We start from the raw sequence: 15,048 nt of genomic DNA on the forward strand, positions 1-15,048 counted from the left end.
TCAAACAACTTTACCTTCATGTGTATCTGATAAGATGTTCACCATGGACCACATGTTTGTGTTCTTCTAGGACAGAAGTTTCCAAAGTCCCGTGAAGTAACACTTGAAGGAGCTGTTCATTTTTCTGGCCAGACAGTAGGACCCACTGATCCCCTCTGCACTGATGGAACAGCTTATGTCAAAGTATTACGTTCATAATCAACTGATTTTGTGAGGCTGTTATTTAAAGAGCAACTTGCAGGTTGGAAACCTCTATAAAGTGTAGTGTAGATAAACGATGAAGGAACTAGATTCGTATACAGGTTCATACAGGTTCGTATACATATATTATACTATGCATGTTAGGTCGTATACAGGTTCATCTTAAACAATTACATTGCTTCCAGGCAAAACCATTACATACAGACGTATAACAATGATCCTTGTGCTGTAGTTTCAGCAGAAATGATAGACAACTCAAGCACAATACCACATATGCATCCTGCAGTCTTTCCTCTCTTGTTGGAGGCTGCATCACATAGTCTTGTCTGCCTCAGGGAATTCTTTCACTATTCTAATGGCTGTTGTATGATCTTTATTAGAGAGCCATTCGTGGAGAGAGCAAGTTTGATGCACAGTAATATGTGTTGTAATAGTGAGAGATTCAAATACTGAAGAACACACGTTTTTCCCAAACTTAATAGACTGTATGTAAACTATATACGGTTACACTTTACTTGTCAGTGTCGACATAAGAGTGACATGATTAAGTGTTCTGTTATTAAGTGACATTTGGTTTTTGTCATAACAAGTTATGGTTAGGGTTAGAGGTTAGGGTTAGGTTTCATGTGCCTAGATCTAGGAAAATTGGAAATGGGCTAGAATGGGTTCTTGGCCAGACGGACTTTCAGAGCGAATCTCGAATTTGCCGGAAGTACGTCTGGGTGTTTCCCAGGCTAGTCATTCACCATATTCCATATGAAAAATAATTTCATAACATCAATGAAGAAACAGGATTAACTTGTGTTCTATTTGATTTCAGTTCAGTTCTCATACAATATCAGTCTATACCCATTGTTTGAGACAGTGAGATAAAGGGCCCTATTTTTGCGACGCAAAACCCTATGCAAAGCGTATCATTATTCCGACGCAAAGGTTTTTCCTATCTTACACTTCACTTTTATTAAACAATGCACCCAGGGGTGTGGCAATTACTGACATAAGGTGAGGTCTGGTACATGATCAAAAAATCGCTATCTTAGTGCAAGAAAAACCTGGTCTATAGCGAAAGGTGCATATGAAGCACAGCTGAAGATGCACTGTCATGAGATGTAAGCAGCAACTCCTCTGCAGGATAAATGTCCTTAGGATTTTTATTCAGTCATTCGAACATTATTGTAAGTGTTGCTTTTTTCAGGCTATGTTTTCGATGGTAACCCATTGTCAGTCAATAGTGCAAGTAATTAACTGTGTATAACTGTTTTGTCGTTGACTATGACACCATGGTGAAGTTAGTTTCACTTTGCCTATGAGTTCAAATAATCAAGGGGGCAGATGAATTCCCGGAAGTTGAACCACCCATGGAGCCGTGGTTATCAACTCTCTGCTAACCCCATAGAACGCCCCCCCATTCATTTGGGATTTTTTTGGAATCGTATAAGTTCACATAACATGCATCTAGTGCCGACATTGTAGCTTCTGTATTATCTACATGAACAATAGAAGGCAAAAGAGGCTCAACTAACTCGTACGTAAAGTTGGGTTCCCGTAAGAAGAATAGTTAGCATGTCCGGTTGTAGGGAAGCTAGCTTTTGACGTAATTTGACGCAATTATGCCTGCGTCTTTCTGTCGCACAGTAGGGAAACAACCGTATTGTTTGGATAAGAAGCTAAGTCTATCCAGCACGAAAACTCATGAACAAAGCTATGTAGCCTACAATACCATTTTATGTTAAGGTAAAGCATTACATAAAGGCAAGTAAACCTAATACAAAAACGGCACTAACGTTAATCATTTCAGAGGTTTTCAATGGATTGGCTGTAGGTCGGAAAAGTGGAAAGACGATTAGGCTATAACTTTTTTGTTTTGTTTTTACCATGATTGTGTTTGAAGATGATCATGTCTGGTAGTTTCAACATTAACACGACTTGATATCACTTGTGAGAATGATATTAATAATAATACATAATTAAATGTTTAAAGGAACCGTATGTTAGAAATGTATTTCAATTAATCATAAAATGGCCCTGATATGTCACTAGACCTTAAGAAATCATGTTCATTTCAAATACTTATATCACTGACAACAGTAGTCCGGACAGGATACTGTCATTTAAAAAGTTAAGTTGCAGCCCTCAACTGATGTTGATGTTGTCAAGTTGTGTTTTGGCCTGATGCGCCACCCTCCAGCTATCTACTAATCACAAAGTCAGTAGTGTTTCGGCATCCGGGTTGCCAGCTCTACCAGTCCGGGGGGAGTGGGAGGGGATACACCGCTCTACAGAAATTTTAAAGTGATTGCAGTACCAGTTTTGGCCACAATCTTACATACGGTTGACTTTGAAGGTGAAGGAAGTGTGAGAAGAATTTCTGTGTGAACCATCTATCATACGAGTTACAAGATTCAGTTCGATGGCTAACGTCACGAAGCTAAGTGCGAGTCTGCGTAGTACGATGGCATGCCAACTGAAAAAAACGTTCAATTTACGTCAGTGGCCTCCCACTGAAAACGATTGAGTCTGTTCGTCCATTTCTTTTACTGTCTATGCAAATAATAGACGAGTGCAGAAGCGTGTAGCCTATACTCTGCTAGTTTTTAGTAAAGCATGGTTTAGTAGAATACCTGTAAAGCATGGTTTAGTGTAGGGCTCTTCAATTGGCGGCCATTTGTACTGGCCCTTGTATTGGCATTCTCCTCTTTGACTCACCCCACTGTTTTTCTATGGAGTTTAGATCAGGGGACTTTTGAAAATGTTCAGGTTTTTCTTGGTGTTCATGATACCATGCACCGTAATTAGGCTCCTAAGGCCTTTGGGAATAAAAACAGCCCCACAATAGCATAGCCCCTCCACCATAATTTTCATTAGTTATGGGGTCCTTTTCAGTAGTCGTTATTCTATGTACGCCAAACACACCTAAAGTGTTTCTAGCTAAAGAGCGCAATTTTCATTTCATCTGACAATAGACCACACTTCCAGACAAAGTCACTGTACCATTCAGTAACTCCTGCCATTTACATTGGTAATTAAATGACTGGACAGGCCAATACCTGGCATGCCCTCTAAATAATCTATTAGCAGTGAGGTCACTTTTGAAGATTTTTTGGGGGACTTGGTGACCCCAAGATGATACCTTTTTCTGTAACTTTCAAACAGTGGTTCTTATGGAATTGTTTGCCTATCTTACCATCCTCCATAATGTGCGTGGGGGCAAGATGACCATGGGTCTTTGTCCAAGCATGTTGGTCATATTTCCATTTGATTATAACCTGTTAATCATTGTTTTAACTGTAAATATAGGCATTTTCAACAAAGTACGTAGTTTTTATAGACATCCCCTGACTTACAAATGTCAACACGCTTTGTTTTTATTTAGATTTAGTGTATTCTCTTGTCTTTCCAATGTTGAAAAATGACTAGATGATTTAACCTCTGTGTCACTTTATTTTCATACCTTAGTAAAAAGAAAGTCATGAACTACTTCTGAAAGTTTAAATACACTCTGATTAACTTAAATAAATTGAAATTAGATAGGAAAATGCTTCTGTTAGGTTTTGAATATAAGATTTTTCTAGGGGTGCTAATATTTGTGAGCAACGTGTTTTTGTTAAAAATATTTATTTCTTTATGAGATTTTCCTTTTTCTCAATATATTTGCTTCCCTTCAAGGGTGGATTTTTCCTTACTGTTTTCATTGTGAGATTACAATAGATCACCAACGGATTATTTTTTATACCTGTTTATAGTCAACTTTACCAAAGGTGCCAATAATTCCGGAGGGTACTGTAAGTTCCGTCTTAGTTTAGTTTCAACCTAAATTGGCACTACGTTGGAGTTTATGAACTACTAATATTTCACAGGTTGCACCACACAAATAGTTTCTGTCAACAATATCGCAAAAAACCACGGGCACAATTTCTGCAAAACTTGGTGGAAAAGTGGAGCAGATCCAACTCACATATTAGTATTTCTATATAGTAGCCTGGCTGTTTTTTTTTCGCAGCGGTAGCGAAAGAAAAACTTGGAGTCTCTCTGTGTCCATTTAGTGAATGATGAATTTGTGCGTAGCCTAGGCTATTGCCAATGTCCTTCATTTCTTCAGGTCTTACAACATAAACAAATGCAATAATAGTCTAGTGAAGTCAGAAATGAGCCTGTCTAAAGGCCTCTTGGAAATCATGTGGCATGTTACATGAATGCGCACTCAATTGCGATTCGAAGCAAAAAGTATCACTGATAGCCTAACAAAGGTAAATTGCATAGGCCTATTTGTAAATGTGGCGACGGCAAAATGCTTTGTGGTTAAAGTTACTGTAATCGTAGACTAGCCTATATAATAATCAAAGAAAGTAAAGGAGATGATTTGCACCTCCGTTCACCAAATAAAGGCCGTGGTTTTATTTCTACAATATGTTGGCACAAAACGTAATTTTTGTCAGAAACCAAGTAGCCTAAACGTTTTCATTGTCATCGTGAACTATGACGATGCCCATGTTCAGTAGGCTTTGTTTTTCATTTATTCAAGCAGTGACATTTGGTTTAATGCATGGGGTAACGTGACGTGCGTCAGAAAAAAGATGGGCCTGTCCCTCTCAAAACATGTTAAAATAGTGTGATTAGCAACCAGAAAAGAAAAAATTCCCGGGGGAGACACCCCCGGACCCCCGTGTTATTGTTATTAGGCTATTATGACTGGCCTGTCCCCACTGCTAAAAAAATATAGAGGTCACGGTCATCTCATTTAAATGGTGGGAACGTCAAATGTAACAAGTAGGCCTATAAATCAGAAGAGCTACATATGCGACTGATTACAAATTTAATTCACCTGAACAGTGTTTGAATCCTGTTTGTACTCACTGGAAATCTTGGACCAAACAGTTACTGCGCAAAGCACAGATTCCATTACTGTTATCTGTTATCACAGATTTCATTAGCCACCAACAACCGGCTAATGATGTTGTTATGCATGTACAAGATACAACATTTGAATACCCATATTGCTGCTGTTGTACTTCATTGGATCTACAGCTGTTAATGCGATTACTTATATTTCAAGCCACATTTCTCCGGCCTCTCAGTTGTGATGCTTTTCATGAACCGGCCCCCATTACAAACTAATTGAATAGCCATGGTTTAGTGGAATACCTGTTCCATACTGTCTTTCGTGCAAACACATTCCTTCAAATGAGCCACTGACTATCAAAATACCGATTCGCTGTTTGAAATTATTAAAGGGAATGGCAGATGTCATTTTCATTGTTTATGCCCCTGGCGGTCACACCCTTGACCCTTGTGTAATTATGTGGTTCATGTTTTTGTGGTTACACCATATTGACATTTTTATCCAAATTCAGTTAATACTGAATGGGTTTGATGAAAATGATGTTTGAAAATAATTTGTCAAATTATTTTACATTTGTAACAATTGTAACTGTTTTGAGTACTCATGTTCATCTGTTTCTCTCACTTTGCAGCTGTATTTCCGAATACCTGACCTAACTTTATCAGGATGTTGTGTGGACCAACATTCAGTTCAGGTGTATTCTTCAACAAAGCCTCGCGTTGTCACATGTAAGTGCATTGGAATGTGGGACAAACTTAATCTCAAAATGGTTGTCAAATATGAGTGATGTGGAGACAAAAAGTGTGAGTGTGAGATGAACCAACTACTTGAAATACAAAGTGTACATCCCTTCTAGAAATGAAAAAAAAAAAAAAAATCTTTCCAAATATGACACATTTGGAGTTTTAATATTATGTTCTCTATGGCTCTCAAAACACTTTTCAGGCTGAGGTCACCAGGGTTGGGTAGTAATGGATTACATGTAATCTGGATTACGTAATCAGATTACAAAAATCAAGTTACTATAATCAACCCGGATTACAATAAAAAATATGGAGCTAAATTTGTCTCAATAATATTTGTATATGCGCAGAGGGGGATCCACAAATATTTCTTGATTTTCATGTGTGTTTTGATATCTACATATAAAAAAAATCACATTTGTAACTCGTATATTGATTTTTACAAATATAGATTTGTAAATAAAATGCCATTTGTAAAACCGAAAATTTCATTTGTGAAATGTGATTCTGCATTTGTGGATCACCAGCACACGCATTCTTCGCTTTCCAAAGTTACGTGTTTTTGAGACGTTCTTCACATGAAAAAAAAAGTGCAGTAGAAGAGGGGTTTAGTAGATTAAGTGGCAAGGGCTGCATAAGAAAGGTGGGGGAGGATTGGGATTGGGGGGGGTGGGGGCACCAACAAGGAGCACCCAAGAGCAACAGGGGCTAGGAAAAACTCCCTTACCAAGGAAGAAACCTTGGGCAGATCCACGGCTCAAGGGGCTAACCCAACTGCCATGGGTCTTGGTCAGTGTTGGGGGGGATGACAGGGGAGATGGGATAGTGTGCTGTGTATGTGGGGAGAGGGCAGTGTGCAATATGTGTGTTGGAGAAGCTTCCTCATGAGACAATGTGCTGTGTATTGGGGGGGGGGCAGTGTGCTGTAAGTATGTTGGGGATGTGTGTTGGAGAAGCTTCCTGATGAAATAATGTGCTGTGTAGGTAGGGGAGAGGGGGGGGGGGGGGCAGTGTACTGCAAGTATGGTGAAGGGACTTATTATTGCAAGCAGAGTACTGTATGTATGATGTATGTGAGTGATGAAGATGTGTGTGTGGGCGGGAGGGGAGTGTAGCAGTGACTGTGTGTGTGTGGGTAGGTGGGGGCAGTGTGCAGCAAGTATGTAGAGGAGGCTTACTGTAGCAAGCAGTGTGCTGTATGTATGTGAGGTGATGATAGTGATGATGTAAGTGTGTGTGTTGGGGATGGGCGTGGGGGGGGGGGGGGGGGCAGAAAGGCTAGGCAATCAAGGACATGGGTAGATAGATGGAGGAGAAATCAAAAATAATAAATAAAAAGTTCTATGGAGATGTGGAGAAAGTCAGATATGTATGTGTGTGTGTGTTTTGACGTGTGATGAAATAAGAAAATAAATAAAAGGTCTGTAGCATAGGGAGAGGGATGTAAAAGTGCTAAAAGTCATGTAGGTGTGTGTGTGTGGGGGGGGGGGGGTCATGAGTGCTGAGGAGTGAATGAGTGCAAATTCAGTATAGTGTGAATTCAGAGTTGGGAAATGTTTGAGAGTGCTGAGGAGTGAATGTGTGCAAAGTCAGTATAGTATGAGTTCAGAGTTCGGATGGCCTCTCAGTTCTGGCTTTGTGACTACATAGGCGTCTTCTTGATTTCAGCGGTAGGAATAATCCATTGTTAGGATGAGAAGAGTCCTTCAGAATGTTTTGGTCTCTTAGGAGTACTCTTCTGGAATAGATATCTTGTAGAGCAGGGAGTTGAGTTCTTATAGTACGTTCAGCTGAGCGCACTACTCTCTGCAGAGTACTACAATCTCTAACTGTGGAGTTCCCATACCAGGTGATGATGCTACCAGTTAGAACACTCTCAACAGCTGAAGTGTAGAAGGCCTTCATGATGGATGTAGAAACTTTGAATTTAGAGGAAGGAAGTAGAGTCGTTGTCTGGACTTCTTCAGAACATATTGAGTGTTAACAGTCCATGTTAAGTCTTCAGTAATGTGGACACCAAGGTATTTAAAACTTGTGACTCTCTCTACAGGTTGCCCGCTGATCATTAGTGGGCTGTAACTGTAGTTCTGCTGCTTCCTTCTGTAATCCACTACCATTTCCTTGGTTTTATTGATATTCAGTGTCAAGCTGTGTTTTTAGCAGCCCCTGCAACATGCTAGTCCACTGTAGCCTAAGCCTTGTACATAATGTTAAACATAGTTTTGGATTCAGTGGCAAGATTTCTTGATTGTACAGTGTCTGTCTCTCAGTAATGTTTTAAAATGTGAGCTTCGTCAGCTGGCAGTAGGCTACTTTCTCGGTAGTCATGAGAAGTTCGCTTGCTAACAGAACATAAATATGCTGCCCAGAAACCTTGTGAATAGTTCTGATTTTTTTTACTACACTAACGAGGTTGAAATATAGACTTTGCCTACAGCATCTCCTTAACAGTAATGTTAACAAAATGACAGCAGAGTTCGAATCTAGGCAGGAGCAGAGCCATATAAAAGCCCAGGCCTATTGTTATCATTGGCAATACTTGTTTATAAGACGTTTGGTGATTAATTGATAGCTGTTTTTGGGACACGTTAAACGTTCTTTATAATGAGCGCATCCGGGGAGTAAAATGACTGTTACGCGCTGTTACAACTGTAGGCTACAATGATTGCAATACAAAAATATGCGCGTGTTAGTTTAGTTAGTTTTGTGATTATTTGCACTTTTGCCTCATGTGTTTTCAGGTTTGAGGGCTTTTTTGGCAATATTGACCTTGGTTAGACTCTGCATATGTTATTTCTCCGTATGGAAAATAAAGTCAATTTTCGACACACGTCTGTTATTAGTTCAATAACAAGTGTTGCTTGTTAAAACATGTGACTAGTGAAACTCAAATGATTTTAGAAATATTTAGCCAAAGCCAAAAAGTGTTAGAGAGGAGAGACGCCGGTGCAGCTCAGATGTCTTCTTAATTTTCTTTATTCTTTAGTAAAAGGTGCAGAACATTATTAAACTTTGACTAACGTTTCGATGTTCCTTAGTCAAAAACATCGACGCATCGAAATGTTAGTCAAAGTTTAATAATGTTCTGCACCTTTTACTGAAGAATAAAGAAAATTAAGAAGACATCTGAGCTGCACCGGCGTCTCTCCTCTCTAAAATATCTGTCCTGGCCTGGTTGCAACGGATTGTGGCCAAACGACAGAAGCGCGGAGAACCCTCCTTTGTCTACCAAAAAGTGTTACTTTGTTCCCCGCGCTCCCCCACTGCTTGTGAAAGAAGGGGATGGGGGAGGGGGGCTTAACGTGAAAAAGCTTAATGTCACAAAACGGCAACGAGTCGTTTTAGGCTACAGGCCTTCATAATGGTAGGCTACAGGAAGTGGGGGGAGGGTATGGGATGACCAGAGCCTTCATCTATCGTCTTTCCAGGCACACAGCTCGTTATATAGCCTATCGACTGCCTTAACAGATAGGCTTTGCTCTTAGGTTTGGCCTTACAGCGAACTCAATGCTCTTGTTGCTTGCAGTTTGTTAAATAAAGCGATGCAGATTACATTATTTATTTCTGATTAATTGCGTCTTTTGATGTATTTTGCAACATTTGCTTGTTAGGCTGGGCTACTGTCAATGTCCTGTACAGGTCAATGTTCAACAATGGCTGGTGTAGGCCTAGGCTATTAATCAATTAGGGACTGTTCGTTATTTATTTAATTAAGGGGCTACCGGAGGAGTTTTGGGAGCATTAGTCAAAAAAGACGTGACCCTCCCTCGCCAGCAAGAATTTTTTCTGGATAGATGGTTATGAGGAGCAATGTGAGAGAGAAATTTGATGATCATTGATCGTTGTTTTGGGACGTTAAGCCCATAGGCGTCAGTGAAGGAGATTGAAGAATGACCATTTTTTTATACGAAAATATTTCTTAACTACAAAAACTCAGTGTCTAAAAACTCAGTGTCATTCAGACTCAACCCTCTTGTTGTTTTATTATCTTTTTCGTTGTCGTTTGAACGTTGGCAAGCAGGCATGTTGCGGTTGCAATTTAAGTGACATTTCTACAGTAGGCCTACAACATGCTGTTAGGCTGGGCTAACTGTCAATGTACTTGTACAGGTAAATGTTCAACAATTGCTGGTGTACAGGTTATATAATCAATTAGCTAAATCATTTGTCCAGCTGTTTAAAATTTTTTTCGTGCTACATTCAAACGCAAAAGGTGCTTTGATATATTTTTCGTTTGAACGTCGGCAAGCAGGCATGCTTTGGTTGCAATGAATGAGGATAATTGCTTTTTTTTGCATTATTTTGAATATGACTCGCTCCAGTCTCAACAGCACATACTTTTTCCACAAGCTAAGTTCTAACACACATAGCCTACTGTAGGCCTATCCCCTCTCGCTTTCTCTCTCTCCATCCCTGCACACGGTGCTTTCTTAAAGGAGCTGCACCATTTTACAACAATTGCATCTACATTTTCATATTAGAATGTTTTGTCAAGTGTAAGCTTAAACTACCGTGATCAATTTAAGTTCCCGTGCCCCAGCTACGTCATGGAAGCAGTAAGTCAGTCGCATCAAAAATAATAGTGGCACCCAAGTGACACCTTGTGGTTGTTTGTGTCAACTGCAGTTTGTGCCATTTCTGCTGAGAAAATGGGGTGCGTGATTCATGAAGGAACCCGTCCAAACTTAACGGGGACCCTCTGTAGATTGTATTCTGCTTGGATATCCTGGAATGTACGCAAGCCAGTCCCGTCAAAAATATTGGAAAAAGTAAAAACCCCTTTAGACGACCACAAAGGATAAACAAAAGGTCGTTGATCAGATAAGAAGTGAGCATTGTTCCATAGAGGAGATTGCTGAGAGAATTTCTTTGAATGGCCTATTGCTTTTCCAGCACTGTACCATGCAGCTAAAGTGGATGAAATAACATGACCAAATTTATGGTGCGAGTTGCGACGTCCTATACCTGTGAAGGGCAGATCTTGAAGTCTGTGGGGATATACAATAGCTGATTCTATGCTTCTCCATGGCACTTTACTGTCTTTGTCCGTCCATGTTCGCATAGCTCTGATCTGGAATGCCCAGTAATATATCTGAAAATTAGGGAGGGCAAGGCCACCTTCTAATTTTGTTCGCTGCAAAATAGAAAAGCTTATTCTGGGTTTTCTGCCGTTCCACACAAATCTAGATACAGCAGAGTTTAACTCTTTAAAATATTTGGGAGGTGGTGTGAATGGGATCATAAAGAACAAGAAGTTCAGGCGTGGTAGAATATTCATCTTGACTGTACTGATTCTGGCTTGCATTGAAATCTGAAGGTTAGTCCATCTTTGAAGATCAAGTTTTATTTTCTGGCTGAATTCACTGAAATTTAACTGGATGATACTTGACAGAGAATCCGTTATTTTGATTCCTAGGTATGTGAATGATTTAGTGAACACAATATTGTTAGGAAGGGGAATGTTTTCAGAGATATTGTTAAGGGCCATTAAGGAGGATTTATCCCAATTTATCATGTATCCAGACATGCTACTGAAGTGGTGGAATAACTTTAAGACATTAGGTATTGAGTTTTTTAAGTCTGAGAGGTACAAAATGATGTCATCCGCATACAACGATATATAATGTTGAGAACCAAGTAAAGTAATTGGTGCAATAGCTTGGCTTTGTCTGAGAGCTTGGGCTAAGGGTTCTAGTGAAAGTGCAAAAAGAAGTGGTGATGGGGGACAGCCTTGACGACAACCCCTCTGTAATGTAAAGGGTAGAGACTGATAAGTTCCTGTTGAAATAGAAGCTGTTGGGTTACTATAAAGGGTTTAAATGGTATATATGAATTTAGGACCGAAACCAAAATGTTCCAGTACTGTCCATAGGAAGTCCCACTCAAGTCTGTCAAAAGCTTTGAGCGCGTCAAGGGAAAAAACTGCGCAAGTGTCAGTATATGTGTGAGAGTGTTCAGTGATGTGCAATAAACGTCGCATATTGTCTGCGGCCAGTCGCCCTCTAAGAAATCCAGTTTGATCAAAATGAATCAAAGTATCCATGAAGGGCTCCATCCGGGAAACCAAGGCTTTTGCCAGAATTTTGACATCGCTATTAATTAAGGATATTGGACGGTAACTAGAACAACTCAATGGATCTTTATTTTTCTTCTGTAATAAAATGATAAGCGCTATATTCTGGTCCCTATGAAGCATACCATGTTTAATAGCATAATTCATAGAATTCAAGATTAGGGGCCCAACAACATCCCAAACAGCCAGGTAGAGCTCCGGGGGAATTCCGTCGGGACCGGGGGATTTCCCTTTTTTAAGAGATTTGGCCGCATTATGAAATTCCTCCAACATAAGAGGTTCTTCTAGAAGGTCTCTATCCTCTTCTGGTAAGATAGGCAGGTTCAAGTTCTCTAAAAAATGTTTGCATGTATGTTTGTCAAGAACCACCTCTGAAGAATATAGTGAGGAATAAAATGCTTTAAAGGTGTTATTAATAGCCCTAGGATCTGTAATTATTTTGCCTTCACTGTTTCGTAACATATCAATATTTGCTTTGGACTCGGTTTCCTTTAACCTCAATGCAAGCAGATGGCTAGTTCTATCTGAATGAAAATGATACTTTTGCTTAGTTCTGTGAATGATGAACTCGGCTTTGGACATTGACAGACTATTGTATTCTTTTTTCAGCAATAACAAATTCTGAGCAGCCTCTTCTCAGAAAGACTGGATCAAGATAATCAAAGCGCTTATTTTTAAGACGCTTGGTCTTTGAGGAAAAGGCAATGCAGTTCCCTCGTAGATAGCATTTAGTAACTTCCCATAACACCTGTGGGTTTGAGCAATGATCCGTATTAATTTCCAAAAATTCTGTAAGCCCAGATCTGAGTTGGTCCATAAATGTAGTATCATACAACAGGGAGTCGTTAAAGCGCCATCTACGGGACTTCGCATGAGCTGTAGCAGGTGTGATATTACAAATAATGGGAGAGTGATCTGAAATCAAGATAGGCAATATAACAATATTGGATATATACTGACGCAAGGGGGCACTAACCAGGATATAATCAATTCTTGAAAAGGATTTGTGCCTAGGAGAATAGAATGTGTAGTCCTTCGTATGGGGATTGTGGATGCGCCATGGGTCAATTAGATTTAATTCTGTAATGAACCTATTTAGAAAGGATGAGGACATTGTACTAGAGGGTTTACAACTAGATGAGCGATCAAGTTGAGGATGAATTGAGGCATTGAAATCTCCTCCTACAGTGGGTCCCAGTTAAAAATTGACACTTCTTTCACGATCATGGTGAATGGTGAAATGTAAGTACAACTGCAGCCGCTTGGGGGCAGCATAGTCCGCTGTGGAGTTCCACGGTCGAACCAGACAGCAAGGGCTGTGATTGGCCGAGTTTTCAGTGCGTTTCTCTGTGTTTTTAGCAGCCCCTGCAACATGCTAGTCCACTGTAGCCTAAGCCTTGTACGTAATGTTAAACATAGTTTTGGATTCAGTGGCAAGATTTCTTGATTGTACAGTGCCTGTCTCTCAGTAATGTTTTAAAATGAGAGCTTCGTCAGCTGGCAGTAGGCTACTTTCTCGGTAGTCATGAGAAGTTCGCTTGCTAACAGAACATAAATATGCTGCCCAGAAACCTTGTGAATAGTTCTGATTTTTTTTACTACACTAACGAGGTTGAAATATAGACTTTGCCTACAGCATCTCCTTAACAGTAATGTTAACAAAATGACAGCATTCATATGACAAAGAAAAACGAATTCGGTCACTCAAGACTGTGCCACAGCAACCAGTGTAGGCTACAGTCCTACCCAATAGGCCTACTCGAAGCAGATAGCGTTGTCTGACGGTCGAGTGGGTTAATGCACGTATTTCCAGAACAGGTCTGCAACTTTCAGGTAGTTCTGAGTTCGAATTTAGGCAGGAGCAGAGCCATATAAAGGCCTAGGCCTATTGTTATCATTTTTTGCAAGGTGTTGCTCCTGGCAATACTTGTTTGTTTACAAGACGTTTGGTGATTAATTGCTAGCTGTTTTGGGACACGTTAAACGTTCTTTATAATGAGCGCATCCGGGGAGTAAAACGACTGTTACGCGCTGTTACAACTGTAGGCTACAATGATTGCAATACAAAAATATGCGCGTGTTAGTTTAGTTAGTTTTGTGATGTTTTGCACTTTTGTTCGTGTGTTTTCAGGTTTTAGGGCTTTTTTGGCAAGATTGACCTTGGTTAGACTCTGCATATGTTGTTTCTCCGTATGGAAAATAAAGTCAAATTGTCTGTTATTAGTTCAATAACAAGTGTTGCTTGTTAAAACATGTGACTAGTGAAACTCAAATGATTTTAGAAATATTTAGCCAAAGCCAAAAAAGTGTTAGAGAGAAGGAGAGACGCCGGTGCAGCTCAGATGTCTTCTTAATTTTCTTTATTCTTTAGTAAAAGGTGCAGACCATTATTAAACTTTGACTAACGTTTCGATGTTCGTTAGTCAAAAACATCGACACATCGAAATGTTAGTCAAAGTTTAATAATGTTCTGCACCTTTTACTGAAGAATAAAGAAAATTAAGAAGACATCTGAGCTGCACCGGCGTCTCTCCTCTCTAAAATATCTGTCCTGGCCTGGTTGCAACGGATTGTGGCCAAACGACAGAAGCGCGGAGAACCCTCCTTTGTCTACCAAAAAGTGTTACTTTGTGCCCCGCGCTCCCCCACTGCTTGTGAAAGAAGGGGATGGGGGAGGGGGGCTTAACGTGAAAAAGCTTAATGTCACAAAACGGCAACGAGTCGTTTTAGGCTACAGGCCTTCATAATGGTAGGCTACAGGAAGTGGGGGGAGGGTATGGGATGACCAGAGCCGTCATCTATCGTCTTTCCAGGCACACAGCTCGTTATATAGCCTATCGACTGCCTTAACAGATAGGCTTTGCTCTTGGGTTTGGCCTTACAGCGAACTCAATGCTCTTGTTGCTTGCAGTTTGTTAAATAAAGCGATGCAGATTACATTATTTATTTCTGATTAATTGCGTCTTTTGATGTATTTTGCAACATTTGCTTGTTAGGCTGGGCTACTGTCAATGTCCTGTACAGGTCAATGTTCAACAATTGCTGGTGTAGGCCTAGGCTATTAATCAATTAGGGACTGTTCGTTATTTATTTAATTAAGGGGTTTTGGGAGCGTTAGTCAAAAAAGACGTGACCCTCCCTCGCCAGCAAGAATTTTTTCTATGACCCTCCAAAGTGATTGAGAAAAAACG

At 40.0% G+C, this 15,048-nt stretch overlaps 1 protein-coding gene and 1 long non-coding RNA gene across 3 annotated transcripts in view; both read left to right on the forward strand.

Annotated features, from left to right (window-relative positions):
• ap5m1 (adaptor related protein complex 5 subunit mu 1) overlaps nt 1-15,048 on the forward strand; it is a 49,565-nt gene that overhangs the window by 16,693 nt on the left and 17,824 nt on the right. Inside the window, exons 6-7 of one of the 2 annotated variants that reach the window (XR_006032039.1) lie at nt 76-183; nt 5,673-5,769. Coding sequence is in view for 1 of the 2 variants with exons in the window: in XM_042093437.1 (XP_041949371.1) it covers nt 71-183; nt 5,673-5,769 (210 nt within the window). In the remaining variant the exon portion in view is untranslated. Of the gene's footprint in view, nt 1-70; nt 184-5,672; nt 5,770-15,048 lie in introns of those variants that run through there. The other variant, XM_042093437.1, reaches the window with a different exon arrangement.
• Nucleotides 816-4,256, forward strand: LOC121709825. The gene is made up of 3 exons (XR_006032046.1): nt 816-938; nt 2,197-2,200; nt 4,245-4,256. It is a non-coding gene; the product is annotated as an uncharacterized LOC121709825 (long non-coding RNA).

Source organism: Alosa sapidissima, chromosome 5 (genome assembly GCF_018492685.1).
Source record: "Alosa sapidissima isolate fAloSap1 chromosome 5, fAloSap1.pri, whole genome shotgun sequence".
Taxonomy (NCBI): Eukaryota; Metazoa; Chordata; class Actinopteri; order Clupeiformes; family Clupeidae; genus Alosa; species Alosa sapidissima.